Here is a 13,365-nt window from a genome sequence, read left to right as displayed (position 1 = left end):
CGGCTGTTACCATCACTTCTGGCGGTCGCTTCCTAAGAGGGGGCACCTGGATGCCTGCACAAGCTGGCGCACACACCAATCACTGCCCGAGGCCCACCGGCTCCGTTCGTGTCTATATCTTCCACACCCCATCGCTTTCTTGTGGCCTTCAGGGGGGGGGGAATGCCTTTTGCGGTTTGATACGGGGGGCCTTGAGGCAGTTGTGACCGAGGCCACAGTTTCAAGCTGCGGTGTCTCTCACTCCTTACTTTCAGTGCCAGAACCAACAACCCCTTTTCTACCCCTATTCCCCGTTTTGGTTTACACCCCCAACCATGTACTCGTGTGAAACTGGTGGTGGGGGGGGGGGGATTGCTCCTATATGCTGGGCTGTGGCACCAAATCTCCGGGGAGCAGACAGACCTTTAACCAATATGGCATCCGCAAACATCTTTCTCACAGTGCATATAAGACTGGTCCCCGTCGTGAAGTGCTGCAGCAGAGAGGTGTGGACCGAAGACCCCCAGCGTCTCGGAATGCATGGGCTCCTATCTGGCTCGCCAAATTGTAGGAGTGAACCTTTAATCACCTTAACCCAAGAGAGGCCACCACTTAAGAAGCAAGTACACGGTTATACATAAAGCAAGTTTATTGTATAAAAGATCCGGGGAGCGGTTAGATGGTGTTGCAGGACCAAACTAACCCAAGTCTCAACAATGCAATATCAGTTGGCAGTTTATATACATTTTGCAACAATTTAAAACCCTCCCAGCTACATTTATTACCCTCCACCCCCCTAATATGATTGGACAAAATTTCTTAAAAGAAATTCCATCTTTCCCCAATTCTTTCATTTTCATTGGTCATGCATATCTTCATTATCATCTTCAAAACACACCTCTTGGGATTTGTTGCAGTAGCTCCCGATGTCTGTACATGGTTCAACAGTGGTACTGAAAATATTAATTGCTAACAACAACTGACCTAAGACTAACTTTAAGAATGGTTGCACATGGTTCTACTGGTGTTTTTTGGCAAATGGAGAGAGGTCTGCTACGATTTTCTTTGAACTTCATATAGCCATCTCTATCCCACAGACCCCTCTTCTGCCTTAATCTAATGTATGCTGCCACGTGCACCCTCTGATGACCTGGAAAAATACTTAACCGTCTCACCCTGGCCTCGGGGCTTAGGTTTACTACCACCGACCAAATGACTAATCCCCTCTAAAGATTTTAATACAAAGGGCTAGATAACATTGGTTCCCTTGCAAGGACTGTGAACTTTGCCCTGTTCGTACGACCTTATTACTAAGTAACTAATTCTCTTTCACTTTAAGAATGTCCCTGTCATTTTAGAATGCCTGTGTAAAAAATCACCCCCCTGGATGAGTTTGTTTTTGTGTTGTTTTTGCAGTTATATTGCATCTTCCTACGTGATTCATATGGATTTGCGACACTATCCCAGTTTCTCTGTCACCCCCCTCCTTTCATCAGTATGGTTTGCGCAACCTGAATCCCTCGCAATAAAGGGGACCACCCTGACATGTCAACACTACATTAAGCGAACACTGTCATAATATGCATACTGAGTGAAAAAGGTTAATCACTGCATTTTGGTCTTGTCACTGTGATTGTAAGAAATAATTTTGGTGTTTTCCTTTTTCTTATAGATTTTATCATCCATCGAATTGTTGCAGCACTCTTTACCCAAAATTAACCGCAGCGCTTCCGAACCCTCCCTGCACCGTGCCTCCCACACAGAGGATATCAATTCTTGCACAGTAACATCTACGCGGTTACCCATGTTCTAAGTGGAAACCATATCGTCAACTGCAAACGTACATTTTGCGGAAAAGTTACGTGACTACATGTGCAGGGTTCTGGTTTAATTTCTTCTGCATTCACAATCACTAAACTGCTGTGTTATTCATGATTCCAATCGCAGTCCAAAATCCATCATCTCTTCAAAGCAAAATGGTAACCAAATGCTTTGTTTTGTTAGTCCAGCAATGAAAATCTATCACAATAACAAAGTTTTCCTCGGCGGAGAGTTAAACCTAGACTGAATTTCGGGCAGCTGCTTCTATTGCCTGATGACGTATCTAAGAAGGGCCAAATGTTTGGCAGAACACATATATAAATGTACAATAATAGCCCCTTCTGCAAGTAACTTACAGTGCATGTTTTGTTGAATTTTACGCGACTGTTGGAAGAAGATACCGAAAAGGGAATGGAAACCAGCACCTACGCTTTATAAACAGATTATGGAATTTTGTATGGCCATCAATTGGAACTGCATAAAAGGGAGTGGAAACCAGCACCTGCACATAAGAACACTGCTTTAAAACAAATTATAAGGATTTAGGAATATTATTTTGCACATCAATGAAGATAAAAACAAAAAATGGGAAACGAGTAAAGGTGTATTCTCTGTATGGGCTCGGAGAGGAAGATTTTCAGCCCAAGTCGGTTGTGGCCAATAATCCTGAACACACAATAAAAACTAACTTTGGTACTATGGATTTGTTTCTTGCTGCCCTCTGAGGAATCCTGCTCAGGGTCTCTGCTTTCTGACTATGCAAGTCTCTGTGGAACTGTTTCCTTGCAGCTCATCTGCTCAGTCAGCAGAGCACGGACTCCACTTGGAACTATCTCAGAAACGAACTAGAGCGATCTTCAGAGAGATGCACTATAAAGAGGAATCTGTGAGAGTCTATACAGTTTTTATTAGTTTCTGATTTGGGTTTTAATTTTTATTAAAATGTTCTTAAATTGCTCCCATTGCAAAAACACTTATTGTAAACCATAGTTTCATTGAGTATCTTATTTTAATAAAAATAAATTAAATTTGTGTTAAAGTTTTGCCCTTGTCTCAAATTACATTTTTCTCTTTGAGTTACTTAGAACTAATGGTGACAACAAACCCGTGTGTTTAACATGGATATTCAAATAAGAATATCCACATCTAGCCAATCTACAATTTCATGTTTCAACCGTTGTCCTTTCCCTGCTCCCCCCACCTTTAGAAGGTTCTCTTTATCTGCTATCTGTAAGGACTGGGAAGTGCATTATGATTCTTATTTTACCTCTTTTTAAGTAGCTGAGTTCATCAACATGGTGGCAGTCCAATTAACTTGTATAGGTCCACAGAGAGCTAGCAACTCATGAGAAGATCTGTACTATTAGGTGGGTCATTTGTTTTGATCCTGTCTCATTAACATTTCCCCTCACAATACCAATGACATCCCCTAATGCTTTCACATCTTTTTTAGAATATCCTGTAATCCTCAATAAGTATTTATAAAATACATAAAATGAATTATTTTATGGCAGGGACCCACTCCTTTCCTGCGTGTTCTTTTCAGTGGAGTTCTTGATGGTAAATTGAAAGCAGTCCCTTAAGTCTGAGCCAGTGCATTCTAGAGACAAGTTTTAAGTTAGTCACCCGTGTAAAACTGTTGAATTCCCAAGTCAGAAACAGATGTACAGTTCTCAGTGGACCAGCTAGTGAAAAAACTATGGATTCCACGTTGCACATTATGAAATTCTCTGCTGCTTTTACTTTTTTTTACTTTAAAACATTTATAAAGCGTAAACAAACCTCCATAGGCATTAGGGCTCATTAGGGGAAGACCAAGGGGGGAACTCATATAAACAACCACGTTTTCAACTTTCTCTTGAAAGATTCTATATTACATCTGAGATCCAGTGGGAGATTGTTCCAAGCCTTGGGCTCAGCAATGTAGAAAGCTCCCTTTTCTACCTTCATGGTTCTACACCAAGGGAGCGTTAAGAATTTCTGATTGCCAGATCTGAGGGATCTGCTGTTAACTTTTTACGTAATGAGCTCCTGCAGATAAGAGGGCATAATACATGCCGCCGTAAGGAAACATGCCCGCTCCTCCGCCATGTAAAACTCATGTTGGCTTTTCCCTTAATACGAGTACATAAGTCTGTACCACAGTAGTACCCAGCCACACCCCTTGTAGTAAAATCCCTCCTTCACATAACATCCAAGTTGGCTTTGCTGTGTCCAAAAATGGCAGTAAAATTTGTCATGAGCCTGTCAAAAAATTGTCATGCTTTAATGCCCCTCCCCTGATCCAGCCTTGCACACACACACACTCGCTCACGCTCACACACCCATACAGCTTCTGTCATTCACACGAGCACTTGGAACATTCACAATGCATTCCCATGCGCAGTTACACACATTTACACTGCATTCATTCACATACATACATGCCCTTGCAGACACTCCCTTGCATACCTACACCCACTTACATGCCACTTTGCATGCATGCACACATACATTCATCGCACACAAGCATGCACGACTATTTTCTTTTCCTAACCGATTTCACTCGACACAATGCCATCTCGTCAGCTGCTTGTTAGGGCTCGGATCTGGCTCTAGCACTCCATGTAGACATACAACCAGGAAGCAGGGGAGAGCTTTCTGGTTCCTGCCATACACGGAACATAGGAGTCAGAGATCGACCGCTGCTGCTTAGCCTGCACAGTGACATCTATAAATTCCCACATAGATCTGTGTGCTGAGCGGGCATTTACAGGTTTTGGGTGGGCCTTGTCCGCGCAAGCCCTCTAACCCTCCATCTGTCCTGAACCTCGTGGTCCAGACAACATGGAGGTTGGGTTGAGGAGCTCTCAGTTGGCTTAGAACACAGTAGTTTCAGCCCCTTTTTTGAGCGAGCAAATTGGGTCACACACTCACCCCGACTGCTAATTGTGTTTTTATTCTTTAAACGACCTTGCTTTTGGAGTTAATTTAAGTATTTTCCTGTTTCAGTGTGTTTACTGGTTGTATCGAGTTTTTTTAATTTATTGCTTATGTGAGTCAAGTATGTGAAATATATTGCTTCCTGGTTATATTAGTTTCATTAAATTCTAAGTCAATGCATATTTTATGGTTAATTAGTAGTTCTTTGTATTTTGTTTTTGAAACGTATAGCAGTGTTAAAATGGTAGCTTTTTAATCTGCCTGGTTCACGCCCTAAGATTGCTAAAGTTTCCTTTTGGCAACTTGGCATAGTTAAAATGGGGATGTTCTATTCAATCATGCTGAGTGGGTAGGATTGTTTAGTTTTGAACGGACTTGTTAAACATTTTTTACATCTCTATGTACATATCAAATTAGAGGTACGGCTAAGTCATGCCCGCAGTAGTGCAGATTTACAGGTTATAAAATGTAAGTAACTGAATCACTAAACTCCCATCAAACATTTAGAGTTTACATGACTATTTAGACATGATTCAACTTACGTTTACACTTAGTGTACACTTGCAAAGCATCCATACAAGGTTACTTTGATGCTGTTTATTTTCTAAGCACTGCGTGTGAAATTGGCCTTGGTATCCTGTGGTGTTATTGTGATGCATATCAGTATATTGCTTTACCTTTTCGTAAATACATTGGAAATTCACGACACATTAAGATAAAAAGAACATTCCAATTTGAAAATCAACACTTTGCAGCTGTGTTGACCTTGAAAAGCTTGCATCTTGTGGTGTTACTGTTAGGGAGAATTCTCATTTCGGTTTTAATTCCCTTCAACCTTAGAGACCCCGAGCTCTCTTACTGGTGTTTAGGACTTTTAAATTTTAACTGTGAGTGAGAGACCTTTTTCTCACTCGCTCATGTGTTTTGACCTGATTTGGATAATGTATTTTCAGTTTTTGGAGTCTGACAAACTCCATAGGCATCTACTTTTTGTATGGTGTCGCACAGATATCCTTTGGATTTCGCGTAAGGTTTAAATACCTTATGTTGTGTGAACTACTGTTCCAAAGAATAGTAAAGTGAAATTGGCTTTACTTAATTTTCTCTTTGTAGCTCCAGCACACACCATTTTATTTGGAGTGCTTGGGGGTTGGCTAGTAGCCCCCTATCCTACATTCTCATGTAACATTATTTATGTTACCCTCACTACTTTAAATGGCTGGTGTCAATGGTTTAATTTGGTATTCGCCAATTTGACCTAAAAAGTTTGACCTAATGACCAATTTGGTATTTCTTTTGCATGGGTGATTTGGCTTTTGGGGCAATTCGGTCACATGTATTGCAAAATACCAACCTGTAGAGCGGGGGTTTTGGAGGTGTCCCTCGTTCCCCATGTTTTATATTTTTCAATTTCAGAGGTGCGAAGGTGCCCCCCGGTTCCATTAAAATTGGATGGGGGGGGACACAAAAAATGCATGTGCATTTAAATTGGGCCCGAGCAGATAAAATGTTGTCAGTTTGCCGCGAATAAAAGAAATACGGTCAAACGCACCCAAACCATTTAATTTTCCCACCCTTGTGCTTTTCTACCACAGGCTGAATCCTCAGGTGCATTACAGTACCCATGGATGACCATTTAGTCAAAATGGTCCAGCTTTTTTTCTCTCGCCGTTTTTCTGTTTGTAAGGTCTTTTTTGGGTTTTGCGTTGAACCAGGTTTGAGCCCTTTGCTTGTTTTGTTTGTCTTTGGCAGGCTTCAGCCCTGAAACCCACCTCTGGCTCCAGTGTTCCGGAAGACCAGGATGTGAAGGAGGATCTCGAAATTCCCCTGTTCTTTGTCTCTAGGAATGCCTGAATGCAACCAGTCCTGATTGGCTGGCTGGCGGTCCTTTCAGGACAAGCACCCTGCTGTGTGATTGACAGCCTAGGCTGCGCATGAATGGGAGTAACCTGCTTAAAAGGTGAAGGTTTTGGGACTAGATGCAGAGTCAACCACTGGGAGAAATACCCAATGAAGAAAGTGTGAACGAAGCTTGCTGCACCTCCTGGACCTTTGAATTGCCAGGTTAAACCCTGCTGCTGTGCTGAAACTCCTTTTCCAAGACGACAGAGGAACTCCGGAAGAGACGACTTCTCCCCTTGGGTTAGTGGGACCAACTAACCCCGAGACAAACTCCACTGGACCATCTTCCCCGACTGGCAGTACATCTTCGCTGCTCCAAAAACCAAGTACCAGTGGTCGAAAAATCTGTAGTAGAGTGTGACGTCTGAAATCCGGCTAGAAGCTCCAGGAGTCTCCTAAGGACCCTCCAGAAGCAGGACGACCAGAGCTCGAGTCCCCTCACTAGAGTGCAGGACCCAAGGAGTGAAGGAAGCCCAACCGGTATCCGAGAGCCGCAACGTGCTGTTTGCTAAGCGATGAAACCGCGAAGTGCCGCTGAACCGAAAAGAGCCTGTAGCTGCCGACGTCCTTCCAAGTACCACCACAGGAGCCCTCCAGAAATACTCCCTCTTATCCCCATGACTGAGGCTCAGGAACACGGGGTCTGCACCGCTGTAGCACGACAGAATCCAGCTGGACCACTCTTCTTCAAACCAGAGGTACTGTTTAGACTTGGGGTACTTGCCTCATTGTCTTTTAGCTGTGCTTTTCTCAGTTGGGAATCACAGTGACTTACTTTTAGAGTTGATTACAATTCTCTTTCCACAGGCTTAACAGCTTGTGACCCTACAAGTGATTTCTTTTTTTAACCAACTCTCTAACTTTGTGCAAGACTTTGGCTGTCCGGGCATCCTGCAGACTCTTCTAGCCCATTCACTTTGATATTGTTTGTCCCTCATAGGTGGTAACTTGTTTTAGGCTATTACTGCTGGAAAAGGCTTGTCTAGATTGTATCGGAAGAAGTAAGTGTCCTCACATATACTATTTAACCTTTTCTTTCCTTAAACCTTTCCTTTCGGGAGGCGTGGCCTGGAGCACCATCTATGAGGCTGCTCCATTAATGGCCTCTGTGTGAAGCCCGTGTTTGCTCTGTTAAGGAAATGGTTCCCGCCTGTGCCTTCGGCAGAGGAATAAACCATCGGGGTTCAGAACACCTGGGGCCCCAACTGGTGAAGAACTGAGCTTTTCGAATTCCTGCACTCGTGTGAACACGTCCGATATCTGGCAAGCCTAGCCGCGAGGCTTCTAAGATGGCGGGCGAGACATACGGAAAGAGGAGGCAGCGCAGCTCTGACCCCGACGTCACTGAACAGCTGGCGGTGGACCCGAGGGGGCCTCTTCAACCCGCTCACAAGCTACGGAGGAAGTCACCAGGGTACCGGCGGCAGCGACCTCAGGAAAAAGACACCGTCGACCCTGGCGGTGGTGGAGGCGGCCCCCGTGCTCTCCCTCTGATTCCGTACATAACAGTGAGCCCATGCGGAGACTAACAGCTTGCCCTGGTGCCCAGGCCAACACTGGGTTTAGCTTCAGCACCCATATAGAAGCACTTCACCTCTGGCTGCACTTGGCTTCTAGTACCAGCAGTAAGTCTCTTGGGACGGCCACGGAGCGGCAGAGACTGTGAGACTGCAGAGGGGGGAGAACCCCCCCCACAACATCCATGCCTGTAGAGCGGCAGACCCTGGTTCCTGGAGGAGCCCACCAACTAAGGTTGGCCCCTCCTGAATCCCCTGCAGCCAAACGAACAGCGCCTGCTACGACACAGTCCGTCTCTTGTTGAGGGCTGTGGCCCTATCTCACCTAGGAGCTGCCGCACGATGCGTATTACCAGCAATGCCGGAGGGACTTCTAACGCCCGGCACAGCAAGAAGGTATGCACCCCTCCTCACGGTTAATTTACACAACAGGGGCTAATTATCCTACATCTTCTTGGTCCTCTGGTCTCCTGCCTGACACCCACCACCGCCCTCAAGCTAACACGGGTACTCATGAAAGCAGCGAGGCGCCCACGCGGGGTAACCACCACCATCTACTTCAGCGTGTATGGTGGAAACTGGGCAGCCCAACAAGTGCAGCAGATGGCAGTGCCCTTGAGGTCTCTCTATGTAGTCATCAGCAGTTCACCCCCCCCCCCCATGAGAAGCACTGGAATCACCCATATGAAAGCAACAGCTGCCCTGCCCAACGTAACCTTTATCGCCCAATGGCCTCACCTGTGCAATGGTTCACCTAATAAGCAGAGCACACAGTGGACTACCAAGAGCATAATAATTTTACCCACGAGAACAGGAAGGGCCCGGTCTCCTTGGACCCCCGCTGTCTAGCTTCATCATCCGACGCCAAACACCACTGGCCTGTGGAAGCCCTTAAGGCCAACTGTGTGACCGTCTCGAACAACTTTGAAACATTCCGAACTGGCAGAACACCACCTGCCATAATTGTCTGAATCTGACTGTAAAGCTCTCCTGCTCCATCCGCGCTTTCCGTTAGCAATCTACTCCTAAAGGACCGGATAACACGCCTGACCCTCCCCCCCAGAAGACATCTTCAGTGGCCCCTGACAGCCGTGTCTTGAAGGGGGCACAGTGTCTTGTTCCGGGACCCTGCCGAAATGGCAAAGCACATTAAAACCTCCAAGAGCACTGACATAACCACCATGTTGCTCCCACCCGACAAGGGGAAAAAGAATGACACTCCTAAATCTCCGCCTCAAACGTCTTCAGAGAATGTTGGGCAGCTTGCATACAAGCCTTTATGTCCGACATTAAATTCGAGTTTCGATCTTGCATGGTGGAACTCTCTTCTAAGCTTGAACAGACGGAACGACGGGTGGTGGAGGTGGAACAGAGTGGGGGAGGTGGAAGACCTAACCCAAGAACACCCAGCGACACTCCTGGAGATACAGCACACGCTCCAGACCCTACTCGACAGGAACAAGATCCAGGAATACAAGCAAGAAGATGGAGCTCGGCATAACAATTTACATATTCGAGGAGTCCCCTTGCAATCTTGGACCAAAACCTGGTGAAGTATATGGGAGACCTCATTCAATCCCTCTTGCCACATCTTGATAAATCGCTACTCATTCTAGATCGTACCCACAGACTCCGACCCGGCAGGCGGATGGACTCCAACTCCGGCCAGATGTTATCACCTGGGTCCACTTCTACATGACCAAGGAAGCTATAACGGCAATAAGTCACTCTCAGGATGATATAACCTTTCAAGGGGCCCCCCTCCAGATCTTCCAGAACTTATCAATGGCAATTATTCAGAAACGGAGAGCCCTGAAGATCCTAACTCTATTTCTCTGGTATCAACATATCAGATACCGGTGGCTCTTCCCTACTGCTCTCCACTTCTCTTACAAAGGGGTACCCCGGACGATCGCTCAATTGATCCTACATCCTAACTCACCTGAGAAACGAGATGAGGCATCGCCTGACCTGCCAATGGCTGACCCGATGGAACTCCCCCCCCCCCCCCCCCCCCAAAACAAAAGCACTCGACCTGGACAAAGGTCCAGAAAGGGAGGAACGCAAGGTGACCCCCAGCTAAACGCAGACGGACCAAAAGATAGATAGCGATCATGACCCTGAACAACGACCCCCTCACACCAGTGGTCGTCATTCAATTGACTTGGCTACCTTCGACATGCCAGGGGACACACTGGATCAGCTTATCCAATGCGGGCTTCGCACGGCCCATGCCTGACTCCAAAGAGAATGTCATCTGAAATCCCTTTAAGTGGTTCATGGACAGTTTTAGCCCAGTTGGCTTAGGGATGCTCCGACAAGGAAAGATCGGCCTCCAATAAAGTTGTTTATATGGCTTCCCGTTGGAAGCTTATGTTAAGCCCCTGGTTGTATGGTGACAATAGAATAACAAAGCCCCTGGATGGCGGCTGAACCACATCCGGCTTGGACCCCGCAGCCAGGAAACACTGACGCATCAGAGTTACCTCCACCACCTCAGAAACTGAAATTAACTCATTGTACATCAAAGGTCTGAACTCCCCCCTCTAAACGGAAATCGGCATTGAAATGGCTTCAGGACATGGAAAGCTCGGTGGCCGTTTTGCAGATAACACATCTAATGCCTGCAGACTTCACACGCCTCCACAATAGGAACTTCCCGCTTCAATTCCTGGCCTCGAATGGAACCAAGAAAGGGGGTACTGCCATCCTCATCGCCAAAGATGTGCCTCTGCAGATAGTGGAGACGTTACAATGTCCAGAAGGCCGCTATACGGCAGTCCAAAGGCATAATATTTGGTCAACTCTACTCCCTCGTCTCGGTTTATGCCCCCCAACGAAGAACAGGAGACATTTTACGAGGCCCTGGGAGAAATCCTCCTCCCCTTTGTCGAGGGCCAAATCATCATAGGAGACTTCGACGGGGTCCGGGACCCCATGAGGGACAAATCGCACCCCACAGCCCCCAGAGACTTTAAGCTTGCTACAAGCCTTCTTCAGCTGTTTCGAACCGTAGGGGTGGTGGATACATGGAGAGTACTTCACCCCGGGGAAAAGGACTTCTCTTTCTTCTCAGATGTGCACAGACCTTCTCCGGAATCGATCTTTCTGGCCTCCCTGCAAATCATTGCCTTCAATGACGATGTGACCATAGGGACGAGGGTACTCTCGGACCACGCTCCAGTGACACTGATCATGCAAGCCCATTACTCTGATCCGCCCCTGCAACACCCCTCGAACCCATATGACCCCATTCTGAATGAAATGTCGCCAAGGGATTCCATAGCCGCAGTGATCAGGAACCTTTTCCGGGAGAATCTGACTGCAGACACCTCCCCAGCTAACATCTGGGATGCAATGAAAGCAGTAGTATGGGGGAGCTAATCTCACATGGGGCGGCACTTCATAAGTGCAAACCACAAACCCTTATGAATCTTGAAGAGGTGCAGAAAGCCGAGGTCAATCATAAATGCAAAGGTTGGTCCCTGAGGACCCAGCGTGTCCTACTAACAGCCCGGAGGAAGTCTGAGGAAACGGCGCACTTACTGACCAAAGCCAAGCAGGCTTACTATGCTGGGGAAAACAAAGCAAATAAACTCCTGGTGGAGAAGCTGGCTAAGGCAAAGAGGAGGAACGCCATAGCGGTCCTCCGCGACTCTCCGGCAAGGTCCAGTATGCTGAACAGGATAAACTACGGCTAGCGGTGGCCCATCTCTCCGAGACAATGTCGGCATCTCCCCAAACCCAGGCAAAGCAACAGAGGTACCTACATGAGGCCGCACTCACACAACTTGAGGAGCCCAATAGGGCGGCCTAGATGCCCCAATCACAGGTGAGGAGGTCGAAACAGCCATTAAGTCCCTCAAACCCCGATCTCTGGGCTCAGAACGAGATTTTACAAAGTGTTCCGCCCCCAACTAGTGGCCCCATTAACAGCCATTTTCAATTCATTTGGGGTTTTCGGGGTCCGTCACTCCGTCAATGGAGGAATCTATGACCATCCTCTTGCTTAAACCCGGCAAAGTCCCCAGAGATAATGCCTTGTATAGACCCATTTCTTTGCTAAATATTGACGCCAACATCTATTCGAAAGTCCTATCGAACCGCCTAGTGAAGGTCCTAACTATCCTGATAAACCCAGACCAAACAGGTTTCATAATGCATAGGTCGACAGGCGATAACATTTGTAGGACCCTGAATCTAGTGGACATCGCCAAGACTCACACAAACTGGCACTACTGGCTTTGGACGCTTTTGAGGCCTTTGACAAAGTAGACTGGGCCTTTCTACAACTTAACCTTGGAGGCATTTCGTTTTGGTCCAACCTTTCGTAAATTTCTTTTGGCAAACTACCAGTCCCCTAAGACACTTCTCAGGGTCAACGGCAATCTATCCAACCCGATCCCCTTGACCTGTGAGACTAGGCAAGGTTGTCCTCTGTCCCTGCTCTTATTTGCACTACTAATGGAGCCCTTCGCCCAGAGTGTTCGACTGGACCCAGGCATCGAAGACCTTCTCACTGGCGCCTCCCAACATAAGATCTCACTCTATGCAGATGACATGCTGTTATCCATAACAGACATTCGTCCCTCACTAATGTCAGCCCTTGGAGAGCTCACTAATGTCAGCCCTTGGAGAGCTCCGCAGATTTGGAAGGGTAGCAGGCTTTGCCATCAATTTTGGGAAATCGGCCGTCTTAGGGATAAGACTGGAACTCGGGGAACGGGAGATCCGAGAACCCCTATGCCTGATCCAATGGAGTGAAAAATCCATTCCCCATCGGCGGGTCCAAATTCCTGCCCGCCCTAGAGATGTATACTTAAAGAACTTCCCCCCACTTTTTAAAGAGCTAGAGAGAGACCTCGAACGATGGACCTCACAAGAGATCTCGCTTATCGGGCGTATCACCGCCTGCAAGATGAACCTCCTCCCGTGATTTCTATATGCCTGCTCCTCCCTCCACACCACAATCCCACTGCCCCCGCCACCCACCCCCAGATTTCTGCAGAGAAAAATGCTGTGGTTTATCTGGAAAGGCAGGAAGGCGAGGATCTCCCAAAAAACTATGATGTGCAACTGTAGACTGGGAGGCCTAGGGGTACAGATCTGCGTAAATACCAGGTGGCAACACAACTAGTGCACACACGTGCTGGGGTCATGACCTCTGGGTGTCCAAAATGGGTGGAAGTGGAGCAATCCTGTCTGCCTCTCCCCCTTCGCTTTC

At 46.9% G+C, this 13,365-nt stretch overlaps 1 protein-coding gene across 5 annotated transcripts in view; it reads left to right on the top strand.

Moving 5' to 3' along the window:
- Positions 1-2,839, top strand: part of RAF1 (Raf-1 proto-oncogene, serine/threonine kinase) — a 1,232,906-nt gene extending 1,230,067 nt beyond the window's left edge. For 4 of the 5 annotated variants that reach the window (XM_069643943.1, XM_069643946.1, XM_069643945.1 and 1 more), the window contains one exon: positions 1,652-1,935. In XM_069643943.1, the coding sequence (XP_069500044.1) occupies positions 1,652-1,792 (141 nt within the window). In that variant the 3' untranslated portion in view covers positions 1,793-1,935. Of the gene's footprint in view, positions 1-1,651 lie in introns of all 5 variants that reach the window. The other variant, XM_069643941.1, reaches the window with a different exon arrangement.
- The last annotated feature ends 10,526 nt before the right edge of the window (positions 2,840-13,365 follow it).

This window comes from Ambystoma mexicanum, chromosome 2p (genome assembly GCF_040938575.1).
Source record: "Ambystoma mexicanum isolate Mex_15411 chromosome 2p, UKY_AmexF1_1, whole genome shotgun sequence".
Lineage (NCBI taxonomy): Eukaryota > Metazoa > Chordata > Amphibia > Caudata > Ambystomatidae > Ambystoma > Ambystoma mexicanum.
Note: the sequence above shows the minus strand (reverse complement) of the source record. Positions and strands in the feature narration are given on the sequence as shown.